The sequence below is a fragment of the Carassius gibelio genome, chromosome A20 (genome assembly GCF_023724105.1).
Source record: "Carassius gibelio isolate Cgi1373 ecotype wild population from Czech Republic chromosome A20, carGib1.2-hapl.c, whole genome shotgun sequence".
Lineage (NCBI taxonomy): Eukaryota > Metazoa > Chordata > Actinopteri > Cypriniformes > Cyprinidae > Carassius > Carassius gibelio.
The window spans coordinates 19522777-19535307 of NC_068390.1; the positions used below are offsets into that span (position 1 = coordinate 19522777).

The window sequence follows — 12531 nt, forward strand, 5'->3', positions numbered from 1 at the left end:
GATCTTTCATTTTTACAGAAAGACGGGCTAATTAATTTAATTTTGAATTCATAGGCTGAAGACTGCTGGTTGATAAAATTAGTATTTAGCTTACTGTAAATTAGAATAATATTTGCACTGAATTTCGTAAAAAAAAAAAAAAAAACAGATCTGTCTTATAGTGTAGGCCTATTTAAAAAAAAAAACTGATAAACCTAATTATAGTGGCCTTGTTTTATGCAATGTGCTCTTATGAGAGTTGTTGATGTACACATCAAAATAATAATAATAATAATTAAACTGAGTCTTCTGTATTTATTAGGCAACATATGTGGACAATATAAGACAACCGTTAAACATCTTAAGTTCAGAAACGTTGCACACATAGCCTGCTGCTTAATTAGCGAATATAATCGGATCTAAAACAGTGTTTAAATTAGCCCACAATCCTCCACGGAATTTCACAAAAAGCTTTATGTGGGCTCAAGTGGGTTTGTTCCAAAACCCCAAAACCGAAGAGAGATTAGATTCCTTGCTCCCTATTCAGACACATGCAGTATTTTGAGCAATAGATTTTTGGGATGCAGTCGGATATCCTGTCTGGGTTTTTTCACCCCACATCGTTTTGCATACCTAGGCGAAATATAGAAACGTTTCACCAAACGCCCCCGTGGCTTGCCATTTAATTAGTTCCCCGGGGTGCGGATCAGTTTGGCACCGTGTCTGCGTGCAAGCGAAACCGGCTGTTTGTTTTTTTTTGCTCCCGGAGCCCTGGCCGCGTCCTCGCGCGACTTCACTTCTGCACCGGCGGCGCGGGAGGAAATCGAGCCCGCAGTCCAGCTGCTGCAGCTGGGCTAAATTGTACCGCACGACTCCGACAGGCGACAATCTAAGCGCTGCAGAAGTCGACAAGTAGAGGTAAATCAGTTTTGCATTTGCTGCTTTTTCCAGTGGATCTCTTTGCAGATGTCAAGTTCGTCGATGCAAATGTGAAATGGCCACTGCGATGTTGTCTGACTGGTGATTAATCAACATAGGTTGTAATAATTTTAATAACTTACTGTTCAGTACATGTCTGTCTATTTTTAAAAATGTTTTGTGATTAGATTTGCATTTATTGATATTATTCTGAGATCTACGTTGGTGCAAGTATTTTAAAAAGAAAAGAAAAGAAAAAAAAGAAACATTATCTGATTGAGATACCTTTACCTTGGTACATTTAGACGCTCTGCAGCTAGCTTGCTAGTTTCCTAATTTTATGAAATATTGTATCATGAAACCATGTATCCACACAAATTTTATAGCTCTGTACTTTGTCCAAAGATTGTCAAATTTGTACTTATTTCTCCTGATTTTTTGGGAGAACTTCTGAGGCGAAGTTGATATTTAAATGAATCATCATTGAGATCTCCATTATGTAAGTCTTCTGATTTATGAAGGATCAACCTCTGAGCAATCAACATTTCCTTTGGGTAGGGTTGTTTATGTGTTCTGTTCTGCTGGGACAATCCATCCGCCCCACCTGTGCTGGCTTTTGTTTCGCTGTCATGTTCTTTTAAAAACTAAAGGATTGCAGTTCAGCCTGGGGGCAATAGTGAGATTTGTGAATAAGAAAGCTGATAATTATTTTGCTTTATTGCTTTCAGCTAAGCAAACAACTTTTTTGCAGACAAAAAAAAAGAGAAAAGAATGAAGAGGTTTTAATTATCAGAACCATTTGTGGGCCCTAATTTCTTATTCCCCATTGGACTTTACATGACTTGAAACTTACAGTCCCGTTTTCTAATAGTCATCATTCTGGTATAATTATTAAACCTCAAGTAATGTTTTTGGAAAAGAGCAACTTCAAGGATTAAGCATGCTTGAAATGAATCCTGTGAAGGTCCTTTTCCCTCTTGACATGAACACACACATACACGGTGCAGTGGTGTGTGTATTAACAGACCCTCAGGCACTGTGTCAGAGTGAATAAGTGGATACACACATTCTTTATTATTGAACCAAATAAGCCACTAGAGATGGATTGTGGGAAAGTGTGTTTGGTTACAAGGTTAGAAAAACACACTGCATTAACAGAGCACTTCATGGTCATGCAAAAGCAGCCCTGCCCTTTTACAGTTTATGGTATGGATAGTGTGAGGAAATACCACTAAACGACAAATAAATATTTTTCTTTTGACCTTGTGGTGAGGCATCAGAGATATCAGCAGGATGTTGCCACACATGGGACATTCAAATTCACACTCTGGTCTGAAAATGGACCTGAAATAAGACTTGATTGTTGAATAATTGGCCCAAAAGTGGCTAATCTTTTTTTTATTTTTTGGTAGACAGAGTGCTTTTCCAAGTGTCGATACAAGTGATTCTTGAGAGTATGATTGCGATTGAGATTTAGCTGGGTGAAATGATTGAACCTGAAGGTCATTCCGATGATCTGCGCCATGAACTCCCCAATTTATAAATCAGTTTACAAAACCTTCCCCACATGACCTCATTCACTAAGACCCTCCCTGTTTCTGATTGTGCTACTTTGAAGAAAAACAACATCATGAAATTGCCTCTAAGTGGCACTTTTGTATACAGCGTCCTTCTAAATCTTGCCTTTTGACCCTTGGCTCCCATTATTACTTTTTAAGAAGATATTCAAATATGTCTCCTGTTGTGGAAATGCATGCAGTAAAGCTAAAGGAAAGTGTATTTGAATAATTTTAAGATTTTGTTGTTTATGTGGGTTTGTTAAATTCATCATAAACTTATACCATATATATATATATATATATATATATATATATATATATATATATTTTGTTGCCTACGTTTTATTGTGATTCTCTCTCTCTCTCTCTCTCTCTCTCTCTCTCTCTCTCTCTCTCTCTCTCTCTATATATATATATATATATATATATATATATATATATATATATATATATATATATATATATTATGCTCAGCAATGCAGCATTTATTTAATCAGTAAAAACAGTAATGATGTGAAATATTTTTATAATGAAAAGAAAACTCTGTTTTCTATTCTAATATATTTTAAAATTTAATTAATTCCTGCTGGCCAAACATAATTTTCAGCAACCATTAATTTAATGATTTTCTTTTTGTCTAAATAAATTAAAAATAAAACCTTAAACTAAAATCAATGAATTAAAAAATACTATACGTGAATTTATGCATAACAGCATTATAATTTACAGCATTAAAATGTATAATTATTTTGATCTTTTATTGAAAAGACGATTAACAGTGTTATTAAATTATAAGTGTTTAACTTTAAGTCAGCATATGACATGTAATATTAAAGCCAACCTTTATTATGTGACCCCTCAACGTAAAATAAAAGTACTTTTTTAGGCCAGTGAGTCATGTTTACATATATATTTTAACAAATAAAAAAATTACTGAGTGCAGCCTTTAGGCATTTCAACATTCCAGGATGTGTGTGTGTAGTGAATATGAATCAAGAAGGTCAGTTTGCACTTGTCCTGGGCACAAGCGAATTTTAATGTTTAAATTTGGAATTTGTCTGTGTCTTTTGCTTCGAAAGTAATTTCTCAAGGGGAACCTAAGCCTCTCTGCACATACAGAGCACAAGGGCAAATACGAATAAATATGATAAAATATGGATGAATGCTAATAAAGCACTGGCCAAGTATGGCCCTCAATAAAAGGATTATCTGGAAGGGCACGCATTATTACAGGGACAGCTGCCGGTCTGCTGTGAGAGCAAAGCACGCAAACTTCTGCATCCAGATTGCTCATCTCCGTTTTTTACATTTATTATATAATAAATAAAAGGGATGATGGTTCAGGTTTGATTTTAGGATAATGAAGCAGAGCTCTCTTTTGCACTGATTCGTTGTACTGAAGGCTAAGGAAGTTCAATTGTAATCTGGCTCTCAGGATGTGATATGACTGGCACATATCAGCTAGGGCCCATTACTCTAATTAAACTACATAAAAATGGTTCAGTATTCAACCCCCTAGTGAAATGACTTCCATTAGTCACTGTTTACAATCCTTTGTTATCTATTCAGAGGCTAGCAACCATTGATTCATTGATTCTGTTTTGCTGTGCACTTCATACACGTACAGTTATGCACAATTTAAATAAATAACTACTTTAAACATGCAATACAATGTAATACTCTATGAAATGGTGCAACACTTACAAAAAAACCCCTGAATACTTACAAATGTAACTGTAATTTGAATTTTTCCATTTGGTGCACATTATGATGCACATTTTAATATCAAGTGTTTCTCCAAACAGGAAATCTGGACACATAATTAAAATCATATGAGTGAGCTTTGGAAAAGGGTGCATGATTCACTAAATTAAGACCTAATATCCTTATTTAGGATTGTTTTTCTGAATGCGTGTATCAAGAAAGCCAGAAAGGGTGCCAGCCAGTAAAATATGCCCTCATGAGAACTAGATTTATACATGGTTCGCTTTGAACTACATTTGAATGGAAAAAACTTGTGTGATCTGAACTTGAATTAGAATTTAGAATTTTTTTGTTGGTCAATTGAACTCATTGTTTTTTTCAACCCAAAATCAACTTCTAATTTCATGCTGCACGTTGTTGCTAAAAGCAATGGAAATGGTTATTTGTGGTTATAAAGGACTTCTGAGACCTTCATATGCAGAACAGAAACAGAGTTTACATTTACAAAACTCTATAGGAAATCCTTTGTCAAGTGTTTTTTAGAGAATATTTTGTCCAATGAATTCAGCAGATTCTAGAGGTTGTTGCTACATTTATACATTTGTGTATTGTAAAAAAAACAAAAAAAAAACATGAATTTTCTTCTATTGAAGTAGATAGGGTGAATTCTTCTATCAGTATATGTTGTTATTATTAGACCAAATTTTTTTTTTGAATAAAGTATGGTTACAGACAGTAGGAAGATTTTATATACTCTGCTTTTTAGTTATTAAAGCAATTCTGGACTGGTAATGCTTAATTCAGTACAAAGTTATGGGACACTGCCCTCTTCAGCTGATTTCACCATTTCAGTGTTCTGTAAATTATATACTTGTGAAATGGACTTTGAAGATGCATTGCATCACCACTCATCAACAAGCATGTCTACTCAGTGGATGGGTCAGGAATGGGTGCCAAGACCTTTGCCAAAGCATTTGGTCTGATCTTTAATTGTGACAATGATGCCTGAGAAACTCTAATGCAATGACTTCTTCAATACCCTGATCTAGAGTCAATGAAAACATCCCTTACACTTCAAAAGGTACTTACTTGCTTGATTCTATGTGTGAAACTGGAATTCTAGTGTGTATTTCAAGCTGCTGGAATTTGTTACCCAAGTCCAAATGCTTTATTCAGATAAAGCTGTGTTTCACTACCTAACACATATGTCTATATTTTTGTGAATCATTGTGAACATCCATTCAGGTCAATGTCTAAGATGTATCTATTGAAGCTTGATGTTGAAAGTTTCTTGGCAGTGTTATTTAGTGTATCATTGATTTAATATTTTGTTAATATTTGGAACCTACTTTCTTGGGGGAAAATAGTTAAAATGCAGTATACCTATAGTTAGAACAGTAATTTATTATTTTGAATGCAGATCTTTAAAGATTTGTGAATACAGAATTATTCTTTATATAATACATTTTATAATTGATGATGACAGTACGATGCCAGTGCTTTAGTCCTCTCCTCTCATCAGAAAGTGGTGGAGACCATAGAACATTTATTGGTAATACTGTTCTAGTCTGATATTAGACTAATGTTACCTTAAAAGAAATAGTATATGTCCCTCAGAGATGATTGTATAATGCACACTGGCCTAATGTTCTTGATATGTGTGTTTGTGTCTCCCAGTGTAATGTTTTGGTCGAGGTGTGAGTCGCTGTGGGAATGAGACTGCGTGGCAGGGATTTGGAGGATTCCACTGTCTCCTGGATACCGAGCGTCCTGGGTGTGCAGAGCGTCAGGCTCCGCCTTCGCCTTGATCGCCGTGACGACAGGGGGAGGGGCCTTTGGCAGCTGGTTGACCTGGGAGAGGAAGTGCAGAGTGGGCATCGGATACGAGATAGGACTCCTCCTACTTGTTCTCAAAGTAAGACATTCATTCATGTTAACTGCAGTTCAGCAGCTGAGTTCACAAACACATAATCTATGCTTGTTCCTAAATTTCCAAGGTGTTTGAAATTCTAAGACCTTAATGTGGATGGTTAGGAGTCAGATGGTTATGTGTCCTTGAAGCTGTTTCCTCACTTCCTGTTCATGAATGGGAAAATGTCACATCTATAGTGGATAAAATGCTATATATGCATACAGACACCTGTTTTACCATTATTAAGAGGGATTTAGATGGTTCGCCAGCCGGTTAAAAGGACCTGCAAAGATATTAGAGAAGAATAATTGGGCACAAGAGGGGAAAATACAGTATTAGTGAGGATGAGATGAAAGACAGAAAGAGTGAGAAGATCTTCTGTTCATTATATTGGAGCCTGGCATTCTGCACTGCTTGGCTTCAAAAAGATTAATGGAGATTAATTTGTGCCCGGCTTAATTATTGCAGTCCCTATTCTTATGCTGTATGTGAAAAAAAGGCAGATTTTCCTTCCCGGTTTATTTATTTATTTTTATATATATGTAGGTACATATATAGGACTGTACTTGTCTTACACATATTTTACACTAATTTACAGTAATTCTACACTAATTATTGGTGCTATTTTTCATATTTTGATCAAATGGTGTTCAGGATCAGGTATCCCTGCTCTGTTGCTATGGCAACATGCCATTAATGAAGTAAAGAACTTCTTGCCATTGTTTGCGAGGGGTAACTCATCAATTTAGATATTTTCTTTTCTTCACAAAATCCCTCCTCTATGCTAGGTGTTGGCTCGAATTGCTTGTTTTTTTTTTCTTTTGTTATTTTGGTTTGAGTTCGTAGATGTGTGTATGTGTGTGTGTGGGTGGGTGCACACTGTATTGCACATTTTGTGCATGTGTGCAATCATTGGGAATGTTTTAGGTATAATTTCCTGTCAGTCGCTGCAGGCATTTCTGTGACTTTAAAACCAGAAAATTGATGATCATTCTCTCTTTAGTTCACCTAGACCTTTTGTTCCAGTCAAAGCGGCATTTTGTCGACATGTCAAATACATATTTTAACACAATGTGAACATTATAAAATGCTAGCTGAACAATTAACTTTGAATTCAGTTATGTTTAATATCTGAATGCAATGAAGTATTCAGATGCATTAATGTTTTATCTGACTCCACATGCCGTTATCTTTTTTTTGGGGGGGGGGGGGGGGGGGGTGGAATCCAAACCCATATAAACTAAGGTATTGTAACATGCTTCAGGCTTTTGTCAATCTTCCTCTCCTTCTCTTTCATTTGCATGGACAGACACATACACACACACACACACACACACACACACACACACACACACACACAACAGTAGTTGTCCCTCATCTGCAGTGTTAATGGGTTTGAGATGATTGAGTCCCACTAAAGATGAATCCATGACTTTAATTAACTTTTGATTTATTGGCTTCTGTTTTCCAGGCATAATTAGAAATTAAATATAGCAATCAGATGGACGGGTGAATGGTGTCCAGCTCTGTGTCTGGCTGTCTAAATGTATCTCACAGAGTGCAGTGTCCAATGAGACACTCGTGAATATCCTCTCTCTGGGTTATATATTTTATATTCTATGCCTTTGTATTCTAAACTAATTTTATGCTATATTAGGTCACCACTTCTAGTGTTAAAATTGGGTGCTGAAGCAAAACTTGTAGAACTGATTTGTGTAGAGGCCTTGGTTTTGTGAATACTTTGTGTCAGGCTAGCTGGGTTTCTAGCACAGTTTGCTGATGACCCATTTGATTTTGTGTGTACATCTATTGTAGTTTGAACTTTGCTGTTGCTGCTGTTTCTGTGTTGAACATGAATCACATCATCCATTTGTTGTGTTCAAAGCATGTTGCTCTTTGTTGTAAAGGGATTTTGAGTAAATAGAAATATATGTAAATATTGAAAACAAGTTATTTTGGTACTGTGTTTGCTGCATTAATTTATTAATTTAGAACATTCAATGCAATTTTATTAAAGATACACATCTTAACTAGATTTTAAACATTTTATGATTATGACTTATGCATTTGGCAGTATAGTATTTTATTTTCATTGTTTAAATTATATATTTTTTCATTCCACTGCAAATGTTGGCAAGATGATGTTGAACTTGATCTGGTTTATTTCAGTTTTTTTGTTTGTTTGTTTGTGTGTATGAATACACGTGTGTGTGTGTGTGTGTGTGTGTGTGTGTGTGTGGTTAGACTGGAAAGACAATTAGCCTGAACTTCAGTTGATCTCTGGAAGCAGTTTATCACATGCAATTATCCAAGTGGGAGGTCAAGGACAGGTCTGTTTGATAGATGCTGTGTAAAGAAGTGTGTGTGTGCTTTGTGATGTAAATAAAAAAAGTGTACTTGTCTTGTGCTTGTAGTCTTCCTGTAGCAGCAAAGTGCTGCTATAGAAGGGGCCCAAATGTAATTTATTGCCTCACTGCCCAATGGGCTTAACCTTCATATTAAGACTTCTCCTGAATTTTATTTCACTGTCCAGCTAATGTAGTGGTTAATCTTTTGGTTGTATATCTAACAACATCGTCCTGGACAGAGCAAATCAACAGATACATGACTATGCTATATTTACACTCGCCAACAAGTGACAGTGTAAGTGTGTGTGGTTGGAATGAGCCAGACCCCCCCCCCCAAACATACACTCCACCAACTCAGGGGGTGCTACACATTCCCAGCGTTCTTCTGAGGGGGGTCGGAAGAGAAGGAGGACGTTTATTTCACTCTGTACAGTGCTAGGACTCAGGCTTTCAGAGCAATGATGAGATTATCCCCAAGTTCAACCACAACTCTTTCGGTTCAGGACAAGAATGGGGGGCTTTGTGAAATCATCTGCTTGGGTTTGTCTGGTTGAATGCATGTGTATATGCTCTATGATTTGTGAAGCTACCTTCTCAGTGTCCAAATGACAAGTGACTAGCACCACTGATGAACTAAAGGGATAGTCTATTTAACACAAAATAAGATATTTTGAAGAATGTTGGTAACCAAACAGTTAACGGTAGCCACTGACTTCCAGGGTATTTTTATTTATTTGCATGCTATTTAAGTCAATAGCTACCGGAAGTTGTTACATACACTACTTGATAGTGAGTAAATTACTATTTGGGTGGACTGTTCCTTTAATGTTTTTGCAAAGTGAAAACTGATGAAACTAATGTTTCTTATTATGGCTTAGTGTTCGGAAGAAATTCAGGCAGTAATGATATGTGCTTCTGGTTCAGTGTTTGTGTTGTTGATAATAGACAAGTTTAGTATTTGCTTCGGTTTGCTTTTAGGGTTTAGGCTAATGATTTTTTCTATTTTTTTATTTATACAATTCTTTTTTTTTTTTAATTTATAGTATATTAATTATTACATATAGGCCTATATGTCCAATAAGGGAAATTAGTATTTGGACGTTTTTTTTTTGTATTTTATTTTGCTGTTTGTGGTATTAAAATCATACTGTTTCTGTTATTTAAATCTATATGACATAATACTTATGATTTAATTTTGTAGTATTCTACTAACAAACCTATAAAGTAGCATTGGGCCTTCTGTGATTCGCAGTGAAGCAACTGATTTTTAATAAAAGAGGGACAGCATATCATATTAAACTAGATAACACCCCAATTATTCAAAGATAATATTAAAATTACACACATCAGTTAAAATATTGTTCTCAAAGCTTCTATAAAAGTAGCCTGTGTGATTACATTGCAAGTTGTGTGTTTAAATATGGGGTTTGAAGTCCTTCATATACAATTTATCTCGCCTAAATGAGAATAGTGCTTTCAAGAGCTGAATAAAGGCATTTATTTATTAATTTATTTGCAATTTATTTACAAATACTTTAGATTATTATTTCTTAACTGTTAAGTGTCATTAAATTATATAATGCCACTCTGTTTAAACTATTAAAACTGTTTGTCGTAAAAAAGTATACATATTGCCAACATAAATAGAGGTATAATAAAGGTAATTATAAAAAAGTAAATAAAGGTATAATTCATACTTTTTACAGTACAAATGTTTTTTTTTATTATAATTATAATATAAATTATAAGCTATTTTTTTTACCTGCAGGTAACTAACAGTTAACCAATGAACAGCTTTATTTGTATATTATTTATTTATTCATTTATTTGGAATGTAGTTGCATTGCAGGGTTACAGTGTTCATCATATCTGCAGAATTGTTTACATTAGTTAAAAACCGAGGAAGAACTCAAAATCGGTTTCATGCTCACATTATGTGAGCAAACGCATGCATATTTCATGTGTCTCACTACATCTAGGCTGGGGATTTGTTCTAGTTCAGCCTGTCAATTTAAACCTGTGGGGAGAATCTGCAAATTTCGTTTAACGCATTGAAAATGTTATTTTATATATATATATATATATATATATATATATATATATATATATATATATATATATATATATATATATAATATATACACACACAATAAATATCCAAAAAGGAAATCTAACAAAATGAGTAGTATTTTTCAAATCAACTAGCCTAAAGCAATTCAGGCCATTAGATTTTGGCAGTGGTCATAGCGTTTTGGGAGTCTTGGCTGCTCTAAACGCTGCTGTAGTGTAAATTATTCCGCAGGCTCTGCTTCATGATCAGCATATGACTATGGCAAAGGGAGGATGTTAGGCGCCTAGTTGCCATGACGACAGAAAGGGGACGACGTAGCGACTGCGGCGCGCGCGGTGGTATCGAGCCGAGGGCAGGCGGGGGTTTCAGAAGCGGCCGGTCTGTGAAGCGACGGAGGCACGGGAGCGGGCTGGATACGCTATTGTTGACATTTGCTGATAACGAATCCGCTCCAGCGCTGAGTGGTCGGTGAGTGTTCATACACTGAAAATGTGTTTACGTGCCGCTGATTTCGCGTTGAGATTAAGGAGATAAGGAAGGAAGACCTCGCGCAATGCAACACTGCTCGTAAACATGAACACGCGCATGTGGAACGGTGCTCTATTTTTGATGTTGTGTTTTTAATGGCGAGGTCTCTCTCTCAGGCTGCTTGATGATCGTTTGCTGAATCGGTTTTCTTTCATTGGGATTAGAAAAAATATTGTAGCTGTTTCGAAAAACAATTGTGCGTAATAAATAAGATTAATGTAATTACGCATGGCCTGGTTGATGCATGGGAGAGAGAGCGCGCACGCAGGTGAGCGGAAATAATCGAATGTTTAGAAAGTGCATATGAAAATAATTTGGAATTAGGATCATCCTTATCTGTCTTGTAAACAAATAGTAATAACTAAATTAGACGATTCATTTATATTTCGTTTATGTTTTGGCATGATATACCCACATCACATGGCATGTGTTACTTGATGTTTTGTGCAGATAACTTTTTGCATTCTTACCATTTGTCATGCAGTCTAATGAATGTTTATCTGAAAAAGCAGAAAACGCAGATTCATGTCATTTTGTAATCTTCACAGCTGAGCTTCAAACTGTCTATTGTCTGTGCGGATTAAAGAGAATGCACTTTACAGATTGCATGGTATATAACTAGCCCACCCTTTAATAACCTGAAAATGAAATTAGTGTGTTCTGTGTCAGTCACAGAATCAGCACAAATAATTAGAAGGTAGCATAACAATTAAAATGTTCAATAATTATCCCAGTTTTATTATTATTGTTGTTGTTATTATTACTTTAATCATGAGATTGTGATTTAATTCATAATATGCATTTCTAATTTCTTTGCCCAAGAAACCATAATTAAATAATTAAATTCTAAAATTCCACCTTAAAAGGTCCCGTTTTAACGAGTTCCAGGGAATACTTACTTAAAGAGAAAGGAAGAGGAGAGAGGAGGCAAGCAGGGGAAGCCGTCTGTCAGAGCCGATCTTGAGGCCAGGCGCCACAGCTGGAGGGGGAGGGGAGGAGAGTGAATGAGGACTGGGGGAGGGGGACTGACAGAGAGAGAGAGAGAGAGAGAGAGATGGAAGAGCGGAGGATAGTGAAGATGCTTTTATGTGGCTCAGTGTCTATTTCTTCCACAGTGTGCACAGTTTAGGCCACCTCACAGCTTCACCATCAAGCTTTTGTTCTTCAAATAATTAATACCAGCCCGGTTTCATATGTGTTGGGGTATGAGAATGTTTTTCTGCTATTTAGACAATAAATATGATTGCAATATGTAATTATTGGGTGTTTGTTATATTTTTGAGCATTGTTTTTATTTTTATTTAATTTTTTATTGGACATTCATGCTATATAGTAGTACTAAGTACTCCTTTTATGTTTGTGTTCTTGTCATGTTTCCAGGAACAGCTGCTAGTTTGCAGGTTGCACTAGAGGTTGCAGTGTGTGGGCTTGGTCATGTTTTTGGGTTGAACTTCTTGTGTTTTCAGTTTTGCAATCTCAAAATGAGTATGTTAAAGCATTGACTGTTGCTAT

At 35.8% G+C, this 12531-nt stretch overlaps 1 protein-coding gene across 5 annotated transcripts in view; it reads left to right on the forward strand.

Moving 5' to 3' along the window:
• The first annotated feature begins 349 nt into the window (after window positions 1–349).
• Window positions 350–12531, forward strand: part of LOC127938980 (sex comb on midleg-like protein 4) — a 24816-nt gene continuing 12634 nt past the window's right edge. For 2 of the 5 annotated variants that reach the window (XM_052535938.1, XM_052535940.1), the window contains exon 1: window positions 10739–10959. Coding sequence is in view for 2 of the 5 variants with exons in the window: in XM_052535935.1 (XP_052391895.1) it covers window positions 5874–6075 (202 nt within the window). In the remaining 3 variants the exon portion in view is untranslated. Of the gene's footprint in view, window positions 898–5837; window positions 6076–10738; window positions 10960–12531 lie in introns of those variants that run through there. The other 3 variants (XM_052535935.1, XM_052535936.1, XM_052535937.1) reach the window with 3 other exon arrangements.